Source organism: Myotis myotis, unplaced genomic scaffold, assembly GCF_014108235.1.
Source record: "Myotis myotis isolate mMyoMyo1 unplaced genomic scaffold, mMyoMyo1.p scaffold_m19_p_15, whole genome shotgun sequence".
In the NCBI taxonomy this organism is placed as follows: Eukaryota; Metazoa; Chordata; class Mammalia; order Chiroptera; family Vespertilionidae; genus Myotis; species Myotis myotis.
Genome location: NW_023416319.1, coordinates 35,207,700 through 35,227,664, shown reverse-complemented (window position 1 = coordinate 35,227,664; position 19,965 = coordinate 35,207,700). Strand labels below are relative to the sequence as shown.

Here is a 19,965-nt window from a genome sequence, read left to right as displayed (position 1 = left end):
AACAAAATTTAGCTGTCAGACATACACCCCACTGAGATAGCCTTAATATCTTACTTTGAAAGTAGGAATTTGGGTGACAGTGTATTTTTAGTGATTTGGAATTCCAGTATCTACCAGAAAGATAAAATGTTTTTCTTTAAAAAAAACCCACACATATATTTTTATTGCCCTAGCCAGTTTTGCTCAGTGGATAGAGCATTAGCCCACAGACTGAAGGGTCCCAGGTTCGATTCCAGACAAGGGCACATGTACGTTAGTTGCAGGCTCCATCCTGGGTCCTGGTCGGGCATATGGGAGGCAACCCATCGGTGTCTCTCTCTCACATTAATGTTTCTCTCTGTCTCTCCCCTTCCCTTCCACTCTCTCTAAAAATCAATGGAAAAATATCCTTGGGTGAGGATTAACAACAACAAACATTTTATATATATACTACTATTAGGGGCCCAGTGCACCTTTGAAAGGAATTGTGGGCTGCAAGGCTATGGTGGGCACAGGGGAGGGTCTTGGTCCATCCTCCGTGCTCCCACCCAGCCCCTCCAGCTGCGGCCCTCCCCTTACCCCCATCCCCTGTCTGCCAGCAGCCCCATTCCCCCTACCGCCGCTCCCATGTGCTGACAGCACTGGCCCTGCTCTCACCCATTGATGGTGCAGAGCGATTGGGGCCGGTGCCAGCAGCGGGTACAAGTGGGGCCGGCACTGTCAGCAAGTGCAAGCGGTGGCTGCTGCCCCAATTGCCCCTCAGGAGCAGGGGGAGGTGAAGAAGCCCTGAGGGGCAATCGGGTGCTAGCAGCAGTTGTGAGCAGGGCCTGCACCAGCAGCAGGTGCAAGCGCCTGGTGGGACCGCAGCATGCGGGAGCAAAGAATTTTCAGTAACCACCAGGGGCTCGCCCCTATGACAGTGACTGGTGCCCTGCCTTGGTCTGGTGCCCCTGCTCACCTGCTCCACCATCCCGCTGTGGCTGGTACCCGCCATGTTCCGCACTCTGCCGCCTGCTTCCGATGCCCACCATGTTCTGCACGCGCCCCCGGTGGTCAGCGCATGACATAGTGACCAGTCGTTCCGTTATTCTGCCATTTGGTCTATTTGCATAGTAGGGTTTTATATATATACATTTAATTGATTTTTAGAAGAAAGCGAAGGAAGGGGGAGAGAAATATCATGGGTGGCCCCCTGCATAGCCCCTATCAGGGATAGAGACAGCAACATTTTGGTTCCCCAACCAAGTGAGCCACACCAGCAGCCAGGGCTGAAATGTTTTTCTTGAAAAGGGACTATAGGTCAAAGTATTTGTTACATATCAGTCTGCTAATTAGTTTTTTATGTCATGCTTTATTCTTAGAGATTTTAAAAAATATATTATCTTTATCACAAAGCCACATTACCATTATCACACTTAACAAAATAAAAAATAAGTCCTTAATGCCATCTGTTATCTAGTCTGTATTCAAATTGCCGCAATTTTATAAAAGTCCTTTTATGATTTGTTTGTGCAAATCAGAATCCTAACAAAGTTTATAATGCTGCATTACAGTGAGTCTTTTAAGTTTCTTTTAATCTTTAACAATTTCCCATCTATTTTTTTCTTGCTATTATTTATTGAAGAAACCAGATCTTGTAGAATTTCCCATATTTTGCATTTAGTTAATTACACATTTGTGGATTTTTTTAAAACATCTTTTTCTATCCCCTGCATTTCCTACAACTAATAAGTAGTAGATCTAGAGAACTGATTAGGTTCGGGTTCTCTTTTAGGGCAATAATAATTCATATTGATTATATGTACTTCCTACTATCTCCCATTAGGAAGCCTTGTCCCACTTTTAGTCATGTTAAAATTGATCAGTGGGTTCAGATGTTGCCAGCCTGATTTATCTATTATAAAGTTCCCTATCAATCTTTTAGCTAATATTTTAGCAGCCATTATTGATCATTCATTATTTCACTAGGGATTATAATTTGGTGACTTTCTACATTTGTCCTACTTTTTTTTTTTAACCTGGAATTCTTTCAAAGAACTTCCCTTTGTGAACTCTCTGGATATAAATGCAAAAAACTGATGAAGGAAAGGCAGGAAAAATACTTGTTTCTTTTATTTACCTAATTTTAGAGTAGTAAGTTGATATGGAGGTGATCAATGTTATCTTTTATTTGAACTCTTGAATTTTCATATATTTGTGTGTCAGTCTATTATAAGTATTACTCTCTTTGAAGCCTAATTGTCCCATATGTGATCTATGGGAAGCTTTTAAGCTGATTTCTGCGTCGTTTTGACCCAACCTAATTTCTAATAGCTTCTTTGCCTTATGACGCAAGATGTTCCACGTTCATCTTGTATTTTTCTGCCCAGACCTGGAATTACCATTTCTTCAAGGAGCCCTGGTTTCTTTCAGATACTTTCTTTAAACACTGTGTTTGTTGCTTCACAAATCACTTTGTGTTTATGTTTCTTGGGAAAACTGTTGATCGGGCTACATTCCTAGAATTTCTTTGCATGTTTTAGTAGAGTTGGCTCTTCAGCATGCCAATAATTTTCCTATCATTACAAAAAAAAACCCAAATATTTTAAGTATAGATCCTGTAAATATCAATCGTCAGAATGTAATTAAATAACTTTTCATGTCAGCTATATTTCATGTGAAAAATGCCTTGGGACTCTATCTAGTATTGTGGCTTTCAGTCAATTTTGTTTGAGACCCATGGTAAGAAATACATTTTACATTATGACTGAGTACATTCACAGCTACATAAGCAGATTTCATGAAGCAATACTTATAAATGCTATTTATATTATATATTATATATGTTATATATAAATGCTATTTATATTATAATGATCAGACTTTTTAATTCTAGTTATTTTCAGTTTAAAAAAAATGCTGTTTATGAATTATTAAATTGATTTCATAACCCATAACTAGGTCCCATCCACACAAAAATAGTCATAGAAGATGTAAGTCTTTCCTATTATAAATATCATTAATAAAGAAGAAAGGGGCCCTTAAATTTTCTTCCTTTAGAATTAAGGCCATTTGAAAAGTCTTCTAGGTTAAGATTATGTCAAGTACTGGTATTTGCTGAAAGGTGCTTTAATTTACCCATCTGTAATCCCTTTGTAAATGGGAATAAAGATAATAATGTAATTATGCCTAACTCCACAGGATCGTTATGAGATTCCAAAAGATAATTTATGAACTTGGTACTTGGTAAGCATTTAATAAATGTAGCTCTTACCATTATTGTTACTCTTTTTACTGTTCTGAGAGCAGTGCTTTTTCTGAACTATTTTTTCAAACTCATGCTGAAGCATTGCAGTTAGAAACTTGACATAGGAATAAAAAATATAGACAGATATTTTAAAATTTAAAATCATTGTTTATAATTTCATAGAAGATAATCTCAGTAATGTTAGAACTTGTATTTAAACTATATTCCTCTTCTAAACCTAGAGGAATTTTTGAAAATAAAATTATTTGGTAAAGTGCTTTTTAGTTGGAATTGTCATATTTGTTTTGAAGCGTTCCTTCTACTTAGATTTGTCATTCCACTTGATTTATACCTGAATCCAAACAGTAATTGTCTTTATGAAACTTTCATGCCATATGTTTATTTACACCATTAAAGTTGGTCAAAAGATAGAATAAAACCTTTTACCACATTTCACCAAATCATATTCTTCTAATTTCAGCATCCTATTGCACTTCTGGTGTGAATCCAGAGTACACGAGGTTAAACTCATGGCCCAGGGCTACACCCACCTGATACTTCCTCAACTGACCACTTCAGCACCATAAGAGGTTGAGAATCTCATTAGTAATCAGAATGCATAGGAGATCAATTTCATTTTATTTTAATTTTTTTGTTAATCCTCACCAGAGGATATTTTTTCCATTGCTTTTCATAGAGAGTCAACGGGATGGAGGGAGGGGGAAAGAGAGACAGAGACACATCAACCAGGGGGTGGGGAGCGCACCTGCAGCCCAGGTAGGTGCCCTTGATCAGGAATCAAACCCAAGACCCTTCAGTGTATGGGCTGACACTCTAATCAATGAGCCACACCAAAAGTGATCCAGTTCAAGATCACTGCAAACATTCCTAGTATAGCTTTTAATTTTCAGCCAAAATGAGCACAAAAGATCAAATTTGGGCAATATATATTTTCTCTGGAAATATGACATTGATCAAATATAGCTGTTCTTCCTGAAAAAAGTGCATTTTTTTTCAGACTACCGTTTAAAGTAGTGATTTATTTTTTTATAACATTTTTGGATACCCCCTCAATCTTGTAACAATTGGCCTATTTGATTTAAAAATATAGCTGATTAAACTTTGGGGAACTCAATATTAGGATTGGCTAAAATGAATGAGTGTAATGTTTTAGTAAGAAAATGTTATCCTGACAAGAATGTTTTAAAAGTGAGATCATTGTTGGTTTTGGAAGCATTACCATTGTAATTAGTCATGGTTTAAAAATGAAGTAACTTGAAATATCATCAGAAAGTATTGTTTGATCTAAAAGAAGACAGTGAACATTTTTGGTAATTTTTAGCTTGCTCCCTCATGTGATTTCATTTATTCATTTTATTTGTGGAATTTAGCTCATTGAAATTCCTTGAGCTAGATTTTCCCAGTGCCTCTAAATAGCTGAATTAACTTACTTTATGCTCCTTTAAGAAGTATTTAGTACATTCTTTTTCAATATGCAAATAAATATACATCATTTTAAACAATCATTTTGTGAAAACTGGTAAAATTGAGAATAATTATTTACTTGAAAAAAAGATGCACTGACTTAAAAAAAAAACAACTTAAAAAAACACACCACCAAACCTTGGACTTAAATATTTAACTTATTTTCGTTAAATTTTATCTATATACTGGTAACTTCCCAATTTAATTCTCCAATATGTTTACCTTTCCTAACTTCAGAGTCACATATCCAGCTGCCTACCCTTTATACCAAATAGGTATCTAAAAAAAAAAAAAAATCTCAAACTTAACTTATACAAAACTAAATTCGTACTTCCCATGTCTATTCTTCTCATAGTCACCCTCATTTCCATTTTTCTAGTTGCTCAGGCCAAAAGCCTTGGAGTTGTCCTTGACTATTTACTTTCTTTTGCATTCACCAGATGTCCACATTGCATGAACTTTAAGAATATATCAAGAATCTTACCATTTCTCACCACCCTACTCCAGACCTGCATCAGCTCTTGACTGGTCAATTGCAGTAGCTTTCTAGTTGGCATCTCTATTTTCACTCTCTTGGCCTTTGTGGTCTGTTCTCCATACTGCAGCCAGAGGGATCAAATATACAAGTCAGATGATAGCACATAGCTCAAAACCTACCATTTGCTTCCCGTTTCACTCAGAATAAAATCCAGTGTTCTCGTCATGCCCTACAAGGCACTGTAGTGTACAGTGTCTGTCTCCCACTTACCTTTGGACATCTCCTCCCTCTCCCTCACTGTACTCCACACACTAGCCTCTTGTCACACACACCTGGCATCACTCTCTTGCAGCAATTATCCACCTATTGTCAATAACCTCTTTCCTGAAAATAGCATATTCTGTACTATGCTAACGGGGAGTCTATTTCCCATTGTTTTAAGTGGGAAAAATGATAATGTAGTTCCATAATATCTATATATCAATGAAATTATCATGTTGAAATAATTCTTTAAATATTACATGCACCCTGATCACCAAACAGCTAATATGATTGTTAATAGGCAGTTTGTGTGTAGTAATATTTGCTTTTTCATTGTAATTGCCATTCTCAATTGCTTTATTGTTTTATCCACAGTTTTCTTTAATACTTCCTTAAACCTTTTTTTTTTTCTCGAATGGGGCTAGGGGGGCCGGGGGACTAATTGTCTAACACTAGGGAAAAATAAGAGCTAATTATGAAAGGCACTGTAGATATTTGTTCAGGGTAAAATCAGGAGAGAATGGCCACTCTTTGAATAAAGGCTGGTGCCTCTTAGCTCTAGCAACAGTGGAGATTTGTTGATACTTAATGAACTTTTCCAAATTGTGCATATGAGTCTGACATTATACCAGTTACTATATTCAGAATATAACTTGAACTTTACTCACGCATTGTTTTGTTAAAAAAAAGTTTTGGAGACAGGAAACATATATCTCTGGTTTATGATGGTTGCATATTAAGATCAAGATAAACTAACTTATCATGCTGTATGTTTTATGCAGCAATGTATGTCAGTTATTTCTCAATATAATTGGAAAAACAAAAAAAACGAGGTGTTCTCAAAGTGAGTAACATTCTGTGGGGTATAGCATTATTTACAAACGAAGCACATGCATTGCATACTTACTACATGTATACAAATTTTTCTTTGCAATAGAGATTTTATTAAAGATTGAGTAAGAGACAAAGAAGGCTTATGAAGCATATAACCTGGCCCAATTAATAAAAATTTCCTTCAGACTTCTCTCTTTTTCTCCAAAGTTCATCTATATTTCTGTCTGTCCATCTACCTGTCCTCTTTTTCTTTTTAACAACATGCTCCTTAATGTTCTGAATGTTTTATTTTGGAAAATTAAAAAGTCATGAAAGTCTTAAATTTAAATTGCTAGCACAGAAAATACAATTATTTGAAACAAAAATTCATTTTTTATCATCACAGAGTGTCAGGATATGAAATGTATCATCAAAAATTTCAGATGCCTTGGCAATAGCGCTACTTTAACATAAGAAAAAAATAGGATTTGTAATGAAATCCCCCATTTCCTGATACTATAGATAAAAATTCCAAATCTTTAAAGTTGATAAACCAGAAGAAGATTTATTCCTTCCCCAAGAAATAAATATGAATCAGATTCCATCACTACCCTTCTTATTAACCTTCTCCAATGACTTCCCATTACACTTGGAATTAAACCCACCCTTCTTCTAAGGCTCACAGCCTTAGGTGAGGTAATCCCTGCTTGTAGTTCTAACCCTGTGTTGTACCATGTTTGCCACCTGCTCACTATGCTTCAGCCACACTCATGTTTTTTCAGCCTCTTTGCACATGCTGTTCTCTCTGCTTAAAATGCTTTTCTGCATTCTTTGCTTGTCTTCATCCTTTTATTCATAACTGTTAGCTCTTCAGAGAATCCTTTCCAAATTCCCCTATCTAGAATAGCTCCTCAGTATTCTCTTACCTTTTGTTTCTTTCAAAAAACAAAAAAGAGTTGCATTATAGCTTTCAAAGGCCAATATTTGATTTATCCCTCTACTTGCCCCCCCCCCCCTTCTGCATCAGAATATAATATTGAGTCTTGTTTATCGTCACCTTACATAAGATTTGGCAAATATTCAGTGTTCAGTTAATATTTTTGAATGAATAGAGATCCTTCTGAAGAAACATTTGTAAAGTAAACCAAATAATTTTCAGGTTTTCTTATGATAAAATAGCATAAAGAGGTAAAGAGGATTAATCATTTATGTTAACGTTAGCCTGTCATTCATAACATCTGAATGTGTGTTTTTTCATTTTGGTAAAAATACATAAAATAAAATGTACAATTTTAACCATTTTTAGGTATATAAATCAATGGCATTAAGTATATACACAATGTTGTGCAACCATCACCACCATTCATCTCCAGAACTTCTTTATTTTCCTAAACTAAAACTCTGTACCATTAAACAATAGCACCCTGCTTCTCCCTCCACTCAGCCCCTGGAAATCTACTTTCTGCCTCTGAATTTGACTTTTCTGGCTACCTCATATAAGTGGAATCATACAGTATTTGTCCTTCGTTGCCGGGAGCCGGTCCATCCTTGCTGTTTCAAAGGACCTGGCATATATGGCATACTGTTCTTAATATGTTTGCTCACCTTCTTGGCACTATGTGTTTTAACCAAGGTCTCCTCTCTGAAAAAGGTTGTTTCCCCAGGTAGGGATTTTCCCCTGAAGTTAGGGAGGGAATAAAACCCCTCAACTAAGTGCCAGGTGGGTAATTAATCACTTTAACTATGAACAATCATGCTTAAGCTACATAATCTTTACTCCCTGGAATGGAGATAAGAAACGCCCTAACCTTTGAAATAGAGATTGATAGGATTGGAATCAACTGGTATAAATACAGATGTAATAAGACAGCAAGAGTCAGAACTTAGAATACAGAACTTAGAATACGGAACCGAGAGAGACAGAACCTAGGCACAGAACCTACACAGAACGTTCTCTAGAGACAGAAGAACTTCGCTGGAGAGAACATGGCAAAAGATCCTGGACAGAAACTGGCCTCAGAACCTAGAGACAGAACCTAGCGAGAGAACATGGCAAAAGATCCTGGACTGAACCTGACTACAGAATTTGGCAAGAGAACCTGACTAGAACCTGGTGACTGAACCTGGCTGGAGAACCTGGACAGAACCTGGCTGGAGAACCTAGCAAGAGAACATGGACACAGAACCTGGCTGGAGATCCTAAGCAGAACTTCTTCGCCGACTCCATCCACACCTTTGGGGACCCCTGGACCTGCTGGGGTTGGACCCCGGCACTTCGTGACTGATTTATTTCACTTAACATAATGTCTTTGCATTTCATCCATGCTGTAATCTGTGTTAGAATTGTCTTCCTTTTTAAGGCCGAATAATTTTCTATTGCCTGTATATACATTTGTTTGTCCATTCACCCTTGAATGGACACTTGGGCTTCTTCCACTATTTGGCTGCTTTTTCATGGGTTTACATATATCTATTGGAGTCTCTACTTTCAGTTCTTTGGGGTATATACCACAAGTAGAATTGTTAAATTATATAGTAATTCTATGTCTCTTGAGGAACCATGATACTGTCTTCCATAATGGTTACACCATTTTATATTAACATCACCACTGTAGAAAGGTTCCAGTTTGTCTACATTCTGGCCAACATTTGTTGTTTTCTATTTTTCTTTGTTGTTATTTTTTTAGCAATAGCTATCCTAGTGGCTTTGAAGTGTTATCTCATTGAAGTTTTGGTTTGCATTTTCCTGATCACTAGTGGTCTTGAGCATCTTTTCATGTCTTTATTGGCCATCATATCTCTTTTTAGAGAAATGTCTGTTCAAGTCCTTTGTCCATTTTTTAGTCAGGTTTATTTTTTGTTGTTTTTGAACATCTAAATATTTTATGCAGTAGGAATTATACTAGAGTACTGAAAACGTGTCTCCTCCTCGCTTTCAGTGGTGCAAAATATAATTTGCTAGCTCATACTACACTGACCTTGGAAAATGCTGAGGACAATTTCAAGACCCATAATCTGTCTATTAATGGAAATGGTAAGTACAGTCTATATTTTACTTATTACATATGTTATGTTGATATATATGTGGTGAGAGTAATAACTTCTAATTTTAAGATGTTCTCCTGGAGTGGATATTGGCTTAAATAATGTAGGCATGAGTGATTCTGTGGGTTTTCCAAATATGTCCATCCCTTTTCCCCAAAAGTGAACAGTTTATTTTCCTCTCTCCATGCTATTTGCCAGAGATTTGTTTGTGAGGCTAGCTTACAGAACAGAAATATTTTGTATATTCAGAATCCTTGTCTTTGACTTGAAATTGATGACTTCACCACCTTCTAGTTGGCAATAAGAGACCTATCTTATTTTTAAATTTGAAATTGAGGAAGCCAACCCTTCTGTTGATAGCAGAGGATATAAGAAAAGGTAGGGCTAAATTAATCTTAACCCTTTTCTCTCTGGATGATATTGGTAGTTGTAGTTTATCCAAAAGAAATATGTAGCAATATGTAGAAGTAATTATTATAGTTTACATGTTATATACTATTGTGAGAGGTATAATAAAATCTACTATGATTGTGGATTTTTCTAGTTCTCTTAGTTATGTCTATTTTTGCTTTATATAATTTGAGCCTTTGATATTTGATTCACACAATTTTAAATTGTGTATTTTATTCCACTCTTTTGCCTCAAACTGTACCTATTTTTATGTTTTAGAATGCTTCTTCTAGCAGGATTATATATTAGATTTTAATTTTTATCCAATATGACAATATTTATGGGTATTTTTTTTTACTGGAGCATTTAGTCATTTTGCTTCTAATACTAAATAGTCTATAATCCACATTATCCTATATAATAAAAGGCTAATATGCTAATAGACTGAATGGTGGAATGACCAGTCACTATGACGTGCACTGACCACCAGGGGGCAGACACTCAATGCAGGAGCTGCTCTGTGGTGGTCAGTCTGCTCCCACAGGGGGAGTGCCGCTCAGCCAGAAGCTGGGTTCACAGCTGGCGAGCACAGCGGCGGTGGCGGGAGCCTCTCCTGCCTCTGCTGCAGGTGGGCAGTAATGAGCAAGGGGTCCTGGACTGCGAGAGCCCCAGACTGCAAGAGAGATGTCTGACTGCTGGCTTAGGCCTGCTCCCTGTTGCCCCGAGGGGTCCCCAGTTGTGAGAGGGCATAGGCCGGGCTGAGGGAGAGACACACACACACACACACACACACACACACACACCCACCCACCCGCTCAGTGCACTAATCTCGTGCACCGGGCCTCTAGTATTAAATATTTGGGTTTAAATCTGCCATCATATCCTGTGTTTTTTCTGTTCTGTCTTGCCTTCTAAAGGACCAATAGTTTCATCATTTCAGTTTTTCCTTGTCTAATTGAAGCTATAATTATTTTTTTTTTAAAATATATTTTATTGATTTTTTACAGAGAGGAAGGGAGAGGGATAGAGAGTTAGAAACATCGATGAGAGAGAAACATCGATCAGTTGCCTCCTGCACACCTCCTACTGGGGATGTGCCCGCAACCAACGTACATGCCCTTGACCGGAATCGAACCCGGGACCCTTCAGTCCGCAGGCCAACACTCTATCCACTGAGCCAAACCGGTTAGGGCGAAGCTATAATTCTTTTTCTCATCTTTTAGAAATTACTTCTAGAAATATTATTAATAACTAGAGGCCCGTGCACGAATTGGGGTCCCTCAGCCCGGCCTGCACCCTCTCCAATCTGGGACCCCTCAGGGGATGTCAGACTACCTCTTGAAATCCAGGACCACTGGCTCCTAACCACTCGCCTGCCTGATCGCCCCTAACCCCTCTGCCTGCCTGCCTGATCGCCCCTAATCACCTCTGCCTCACCCCACAACCGGGACCTAGGTTCCCTCCTCCGGCCGAGCGCAGGCACTCAGGACCCCGGCTTCCATCCCTCTGGCTGGCCGCAGGAACCCAGGTCCTAGGCCGGCTTTGCCCAGGCCAGCCTCAGCTGCAGGTGCTGGCTCCCGGGACCACGGGGCGGGCGGCTTGTCCCTCTCCCGGGCCGCAAGCACAGGCATAGCCGTTGGTGCCCAGGACCGCAGGGCATGTGGCTTGTCCCTCTCCCAGCCGCAGCCCCAGCTGCTGGCACCCAGGACTGTGGGGCGCGTGGCTTGTCTCTCTCCCGGGCCGCAGCCTGGCTGGTCCCCATTTCTCTCTCCCCAGTGTTGAGTGTCTGAGCCATTTTGGCATGACAGCATGACAACCATTTGCATATTAACTCTTTATTATATAGGAGACTTATAAAGTGTAAAATTAAAAGATAGTTTTACTTTTCCCTCGGACAATGCAAAGACTTTAGAACAGTTAAACTCCATTTCTCTGACTTGTGTGCTATTGTTATATATTTTAATTCTGTTTGAATTTTAAATTTCACGAGATGTTTTATGCACTTAATGTTAATTAGATTTGCCTACTACATGTTTCTGTGGACTACTTTTAAACCTTACATCTGGGATAATTTTCCTTCTGCTTGAAAGATAATTTAGAATTTCTTTTAGTATGTTCTGCTTGTGTCATATTTCTTGGTTCTTTGTTTTTACGTGAAGGGTTTTTTTGTTTTGTTTTGTTTTTGGTGTTACAGACATAATTCCACTATCTTATGGCTTCTTTTATTAGCTGTTGAAAATCATTTGTCAGTGAGTCACTTCTGTGAAGGTAACTTTCTATTTTCTCTTAGTCTTTGGTTTTTCTAAGTTTCACTACGACATAGTATAGAATCTATATATGCTGCTTTTGGAAAGACCATGTCTGAGTTTCTCTGTGCCCTCCCATCCCCACCTCCAAGTAATGGGAATTCTGGGCAGCAAGGTTGGTTTGCTTCTGGCTTACTAGTATTCTATTGGTGATTCCTTACGGATATTAGCTTAGTATGAGGAAAATCTCGCATTAAATTGCTTCAGTTGTTCAGAAATCAGGAAGCAGATTTGTTTTGCTTCCCTCATCATGCAGAATCATTAAATCATAATTTCAGACTTGCTGGGATTGGCAAATGCTATCAGGACAAACAGCTTCTGTACTCACCTCACTGGTTCTTACTTATTTGATTTGTACTGGTAATTTCTTATATTATTATGGGAAAACACTTTTAAACTATAGTTAATTCAGCATTTTCAGTAGTTTTCAGTAGGAGTATTGGTCTGAACTGTCTAGCCTTCTGTCACTCAAAACCTGAAGTCTGCAATAGTATTAGAATTATCAGCTTAATCAGAAAATTTGACAAATGAAATTTGTTGTACCAGATACTGCTCTATGGTATACTATTCAGCCTTCAAAAAGAAGGGGATTCTACAGTATATGACAGCATGAGTGAACTTTGAGGACATCTATATATATAAAAGCCTAATATGCAGTGTCCCCTTGGGAATTCTACCGGGAAACTGAGTTCGATTGCTTGCTATGATGTGTGCTGACCATCAGGGGGCGGTGCAGAACAGAGGAAGGCCCTGTCCGGCAGCCAGGGAAGGGAGGCTCCAGCTGGCAGCCAGAAGGCCCTGATCGACCCTGATCACCGGCCAGACTTAGGGACCCTACCTGTGCACGAATTTCGTGCACCAGGCCTCTAGTAATAACTGAAATAGCCAGTCATAGAAGGACAAATACTGTGTGACTGCACTGAATATGGTATCTAAAATAGTCAAACTCATAGAAGCAGAGGTGGTAGCATGGCAGTTACTAGAGGCTGGGGGAGGAGGGATGGGGCGTTGCTAGTCAAGGGGTATGAAGTTTCAGGTACACAAGATTAATACGTTCTAGAGACCTGCTGTACAACACAGTGCCTACTGTGAACAGGGCTGCATTGTACACTTAAAAATCTAAGAGGGTTGATCTCCTGATACATGTTCTTACCACAATAAACAGAAATAAATAAATAAGCAAACAAGTACTTTTAAAGCAGTTTTTATTCTTAGTCACTGTGAGCTGTTCTTATAAAGAAACATTGCAATAAAGTGGTTAATAATGTGGCTGTCAGCCTCGGATTCATATTCTATTTCTACCACTGGCTAGTTCTGTGACCTTCGCAAGTTCCTTATTTTGTTATCGTTTACAGTTTACAGATTAGGAAAGTACAGTTTAGAGACCATAACATACTAAATCATACAGCTAGCAAGTGGCTGAGCTAGACTTTAAATAACCCCAGACAAGCTGTGCTCTTTCTGCTATGCTTTCTGATCAGGCATGATTCCTGCTAAAGCAACTAAAGACTCAAAATACTACCAATAAGTGAGTAATGGACTTGATGTTGAAAGGCCCCATTCTTTCAACCAAATCATCTGAAAAGTTGTGGAAAGGAATAAAATTCATAAAGGAGGCACCACTTTTAGCAGTAATTCCCCAATTGTCTTCAATGTTCTATAAGATACTACTAAATTCTTCTGTAATAAAATGCTCATGTGCAAATAAGCATGGGAACTGTGTGGGTACACAATAGATTAGCATATTAAAGACTGTGAGAAGACCTATGCTTAAAACCCAAACTACTGACTTTGGAACTTGTGGGTTCCCCTGGAAAACAATTTAAGAAACAATAACCTCTATGCCTAGCTCTTTATGTAATAGGTATATTCCTAGAACTGTGTTTAAATTAAAACCTTGAAATTAAATTTTATAATTAAAATGAAAAAAAAGCCACCTATTTTTTTTTCATGAATATAAGTATGTTAATATAGTGGGGTTTTCCTAAAGTTATGTTAATATCTTCCAAAACTATAAAATTAAAAGGAAATACAAGATTTTTGAAATTTATAACTCAACTTTATTCTTGCTAGTTGAAGGGAAAAGCCAAAATGATATCTTGAGGTTTATATTTGTCATCAAGAAATTTTTATACTTTTTGTGAAACTGTGAAACCACATTGTGCAGATTGACTCACATAGAACTGAGATGTTATCTGGATTCTTTTTCTTGCCTGTGTATTGTTTTTGTTGTTGCTGTCATTTTTAAACTCCATTTTGTTCCCCATTTGAAAGTACAGATGAATTAGATAAAATCTTTTAGTAATGAAAAGTCAAACTGCTCTCACTTCCTGTTTCATTATATTGTGTCCTAATACCTCCCTTGGCTAGAAAACAAGAATTAAGTATTTTGATTAAATGGTTGCGTAAGGACTGAGAGACAGCATTGAGAAATGGAAAGGATATGGTTTGGGGAGTGAGACTACCCTAGATATGAAATTGTGAGAAGCGTCTATTATGTGCGAGACACAGTGATAGATGTCATTAACACATTATCTTATTTGATTTTCACCACCTTCCTACTTAAGATTGGAAGTATTTCTTTAATGAGAAATTAATACTGAGATAGATTAAATGATTAGCAAGATGCCATATTTCTTGTCTGATGTAAAAAGAAGCTGTGACTACATTTTATTCCACAGTGCTCCTGAGCTGAAAAGAAACCCGATTGCAGGGTATGTTGCAACGATTCTACATCCAATCTCTCTTTTTAAGGACTGCAGTCAGGAAGAAATTATTCTTCTTGGTGGCCCATGAAATCTGAACTTATTCTATCAGAGAAACACATTGTTACATGTGGTATTTAGGATCCAGTACATTACTGATTGAACAAACTTTATGAACTGGTCTGAAAACCTAATAATCATTTATGATTCTACTTTTTTAGGAAGTGCTTCCTAATTTAAAAACAAGTAGCTTACAGATATTTAGAAGTTTAATTATTAATGAATCTTGGATTACTTATATAAAGAAATTTCCTTTTAAACTTTAAATTCATAAATCACAAAGTTAATTTCAGATGTGTTACTCAGATACAATTATAGAGTTTTTATTTCATTTCCTGCCTATTTTAGGAAAAAAGATTCTTATTTATTTATAAATTTATTTATTTATTTATTTATTTGGGGACCATTTCCTGTATTGTATTTATGCATTTATTTTTCCCAGGTTAAACCCTTTATTTCTGAAAGATAGCATCTTTAATGAGGTATTAATAAAAAAGATTTGAATAGTCTCAGACAATTCGTTGTGTGCTATTCTATAATAGAATGTTCAGTAGGTAAGTTAATAAAAAAACCTCTTATTTTACTTTGTACTCATCATTTTAGGCTTGTCTCTTGTTTCATTTAACTGATGTATGAAACTTTGGCTACGTTGCATCTATGTATTGATTGTATTTTTATCAAAAATATTTTTTTTCCAGAGTTAGTAAGACATTTGGGGCAATAATAGTAAAAGCCAATGACTAGCTATTTTATAGGTACTACCAATAGGGGTCAGTGAAAACTTGAAAAATCATTTTTGTGTGGATAAGGCACCATATGCTGGATTTTTATTTATACCCCGATAAACAGAATAAATCATGCAATGCTGTCCTTCCATATAGATTTGAAGGCTTTATACCCACCTATACACACACTAAAGAGATATCTTAATGTTTTTTGAAAGAACTTTTTTTAATCATTTGCAAAACTTATAGAAAAGTTACAAATTGAATGTCAAGATCTTTTTATACTACCACCCCCCCCAAAAAAAATATATGAGAGCAAGATGCTTACATGGTGCTCCATTACCCCCAAATATGTTAATATGTATTTCCCACTAAGAGGACATCCGGCTATATCACTGCACCACCCAGATCAGGAAATTAATAATACATTACTGCCATTTAATTCTCAGACTCCAGGTGTTGCTTATTGTCCCAGTAATGTTCCTTATGACAAAAGGATCCAGTACAGAATCACGAACTGCCTTTAATTATCATGCTTCCTTTGTTTCTTTCAGTCTGGACCAGTTCTTTAGTCTTTCCTTGGCTTTTATAACCTTAACACTTTTACATGCCATAGTTATTTTGTAGAAGGTCCTTCAGTTTGTATGTCTGATGTTTTCTTGGGATAAGATTCTGGATATACATTTTTGGCAGAAATATCACAGAACTGATGCTGTGTTCAATGCATCCATTAGGTGGCATATAATTTGATTCATTCAGTTACTGATGATGTTCACTTTAATTGCTTAATTAAGGTGGTGTCTACCAAGCTTTTCTATTGTAAAGTTACTTTTTTGTTTCCCCTTTTGTAATAAATACATATTGTGTGTGTGAGAAGGGGGTACATTGAAACACTGTATGTTATTTCTTATTGGACTTTCAATTTATTCATTGATGTTTTTATAGCAATATGGACTCAGGTTTCTCTGTTTTGTTCAATGCATCATAATCTGTTAATATTATTGTTTATTTTCAGGTTCAAATTGTCTCCAGTTTGGCCAATGGGAGCACATTAAAGATGGCTTTTGTGTTTTTTGACAGGTCTTCATCATTAATAAGAACTCCCTTGTTTTATGGCATAAGATATTTCAGACCCATCATGTACTTTCCCTGCCCCAGCCCTGGAATCAGCCATTTCTCCAAGGAATGCTGATTCTTTTTAATGGACATAATATTTAGAAGACATGACCTGGGCTCTAGGTATATTCACCACGATTAGAGTGTTGCTTTTCCTAGCTCCCCTCACTGGACAAAGCTACATACATGCATATATATTTTGCCATGTATTTCTTAATCTCTGTGTTGAAAACCATTTCACACCAGTACATCCAATTCTAATCCAACATCACAGAGAGTTTATTCCACATATTTTAAGTCCTTTCTCTCACAGTGAGAAACCTGTTTTCTATTATCTTTAAGGTTTTTTTCTTCTTTCATCAGTCTCCCTGAAAGCAACCATTTCCCCATCTTCTTTACTTCTTCTTCTTGGGGCAGCCCCTTGCCCATGTGACACTCTCCCACTCAGGCTTTAACTCCCTATGCCTGGTTGCTCTCACCCTCTTCCCATGTGGACACCCTTTTCAGCACCTGTACTCTGACACCCATGCCCAGCTGTCCCTCTGCTTGGATGCCCTTCTTACTGAGTTCTGACACGCTGTTCTGGTCATTGAATGTGTGGATTGCTTCTTCAGACTCTGACTCCCATAGCTGGGCTATCCCCCAAATATACACACTTGTCTTACTCTACTTAGATTCTGATACCCTTCTCACTCTACTCAGGCCTGACTCCCTACACCAGGGCATCCCCTGAGCAGAGATCTCCTTTGACCTCTAGGCTCTGCTCCATGTGTTCCGTCCTCAGCCCATTCAGGCTTGTGCCAGGCAGCTCTCTTACTCAGCCTCCCTGTCCTCTGGCACCCAGCTGTGGCACACCACAGCTCCACCCCCCAACCCCAGCACAGATGCCCAACTTGGTGAACTCCACCTAATGGCTCAAAGCTGAATTGTAAGGGCGGGTGGGCAGGGGGTGGGGGGAGAGGGAGAGAAAAGGCAAAAAGGTTCATTAAATTATTATCTTAAAGTTGTGCTCTGAAATATTTTATTCAGAGGATCACTTTGGTAATTATTATAATGAAAGTCAGAAAAAATAGAATTTGACATACAAAAATTACTTTATTAGATTTTTTCGTATTAAATGAGTTTACTTATATGCCCTGAACTACCTCTGGTGATTAATTACTTTAAGATCAAACAAGAGATCAAGAGACTAAAAGTTCCCAGTCTATTCCAGGTGATAGCATGCTATAAACTATTAGCTTAATATCATCTCTTATTTGATTTTGTCATTAAAGATGGTACTTGTATTTGAGTAGGATGTTCTTATGTTAAGCCAAAAATATTGTAAAAAGAAGAATATGTGTAATGACTTTAAACAGATATTTGTAACTTGACTTTTTCCTCCTTTTTTAAATAGAGGAATCTTCGTTTTGGCTGCCCTTATTTGGCAACATGTGCTGCCGATTAGTTGCCCAGCCAGCTTGTATGGCTGAGGATGCATTTGCAGGATTTCTTAATCAGCAGGTTAGAGGATTTCAACTATTCTACAGTAATTATAGCTCCAATTTAGATCTTAATCCTAATATTGAGAAGTATTTTTAGAGTCTTCTTTTAAAAACAACAGTTTTCTCATTTGACGTAGTCTGGGGAATTGGGAGGGGAGACCTGGGAATGAGCAGGGAGGGTCTAATGCAATTTGGATGGCTAAGGAGCTACCTCTCCAGGTTCCTCAGCTTCATGAATTGCAGTAACAGGATAATCAGCAACAGAGGACTCCTTGTGGAAACGGATGAGGACTGCTCAGCACCTTTCTCATAAGGCCTTTCTGGCAGACAGCTTTTGGCACAGTGTAGGCCTCTGAGCTTCCAAAGCGGCCTCTGTGCCATCTACTCCTGATTTATTTATAACCATAGTTATTTATATTCAGTAAATAATTAATTATGGGCTCCAATGAATCAATAGCGTTTTCTAAAAGATTCCATTAAGAGGAAAGAAAATTTGCATTCTTACAGGGTCGTCAACATTTTCCAGTGCTCTAAGAACAGTAAGGGAAAATTTTGAATACCAAGTTATTTTTATAACTTTCCTGAGTCGATGAATTGCTGTGAAATTCTTAGTACTCATTTTTAATAGACGAGCTTTTTAAAAACTTCATTGATTTATGATTTTATGTGTGTAAATGTTATGTGGTAATTATTACCTCCATTTTGCTTATTTAATGCTTTTGAGAATTCCAGACCTTTATTCTCTAATGTTAAGCTATTCCTTGGTTATGGGCTGTTAACTCATTATATAGTAAATTAATGGGTAACTATCACATTTAAAAATTTTAAAAAACTAATTTAACTTTGATAATTTAAGTATTTTGTTGAATTTAGAGTTAAGATGATGAATTATGTTTTAAGGTTGATTCTGTCTTGATTTTTTTTTTCCAGCAAATGTTAGAAGGTCTGATTAGTTGGCGAAGGTTGTATTGTGTTTTAAGAGGAGGTAAACTCTATTGTTTTTACACTCCAGAAGAAATTGAAGCTAAAGTGGAACCAGCTTTGGTAGTGCTCATTAACAAGGTAAATAAAATGCTATTTTAAAAATAAAAATATAACATTTAATGAAGTTTGTCCATGTCCATACAGTTTACATTGTTGCCATCTTATAAAGAAAAGGGAAGTACTGCTAAAAATAGGTTAGTTCATAAAGGGAATTAATCTTATTTTTCTTTCCATTATAGAGCTAATTTGGTAAAGGAATTGCTGTATATTTCCTTAAAAAGCATAGTTATTGGAAATCTATACCAGTAAATAGGTTTTAAAGCAGAGAATATAATTCCACATTAACAGGATTTTAAAATTTTCCAGGAATTTATTTAATTAAGAGATTATATAAACATAAATTGTTAGCTCATGTTACAGTGATATTCTCTCCAGTTAATATTTAAATGAATCCATAAAAAGACATTTCGGAGTGGAATTGATGGGCAGTTGTCCAGCCTTCTGTCAGAACAGGAAAGCCTGACAGTTAATTTAGAATACATGAATGCTTACATTGCATTTAAGAAGTAGTACTACACCACCTAGAGAATCTATCAAACACACACACACACACACACACACAGGTTTGATACAAAGATGATTAAAATTTACTAACAAAATTTTTATCCATAAATCTATAGGAAAACTTTCCAAATAAGCCAGACTTATCTTAAATTTATCTTCATCCATCATCTTAGTTTAGTGTTTATTAGAGGTCTCTCCCCCCCTTTTTAACATTCCTTCTAGAGAATAGTATAATGGCATTTCTAGAGCAGAATGTCAGCTTTTCTTTCTAAAGACTACTTAATTCTTTCTAGTTGTTTTAATTTGCTTGCCTTTGGCATGGTTGAATTGAAATATATGATAAA

The 19,965-nt window shown here is 37.1% G+C and overlaps 1 protein-coding gene across 2 annotated transcripts in view; it reads left to right on the top strand.

The window, feature by feature from the left end:
• Positions 1 to 19,965, top strand: part of RTKN2 (rhotekin 2) — a 69,530-nt gene that overhangs the window by 28,719 nt on the left and 20,846 nt on the right. For both annotated transcript variants that reach the window (XM_036336837.1, XM_036336836.1), the window contains exons 7-9: positions 9,182 to 9,276; positions 17,986 to 18,092; positions 19,004 to 19,135. In XM_036336837.1, the coding sequence (XP_036192730.1) occupies positions 9,182 to 9,276; positions 17,986 to 18,092; positions 19,004 to 19,135 (334 nt within the window). The remainder of the gene's footprint in view (positions 1 to 9,181; positions 9,277 to 17,985; positions 18,093 to 19,003; positions 19,136 to 19,965) is intronic.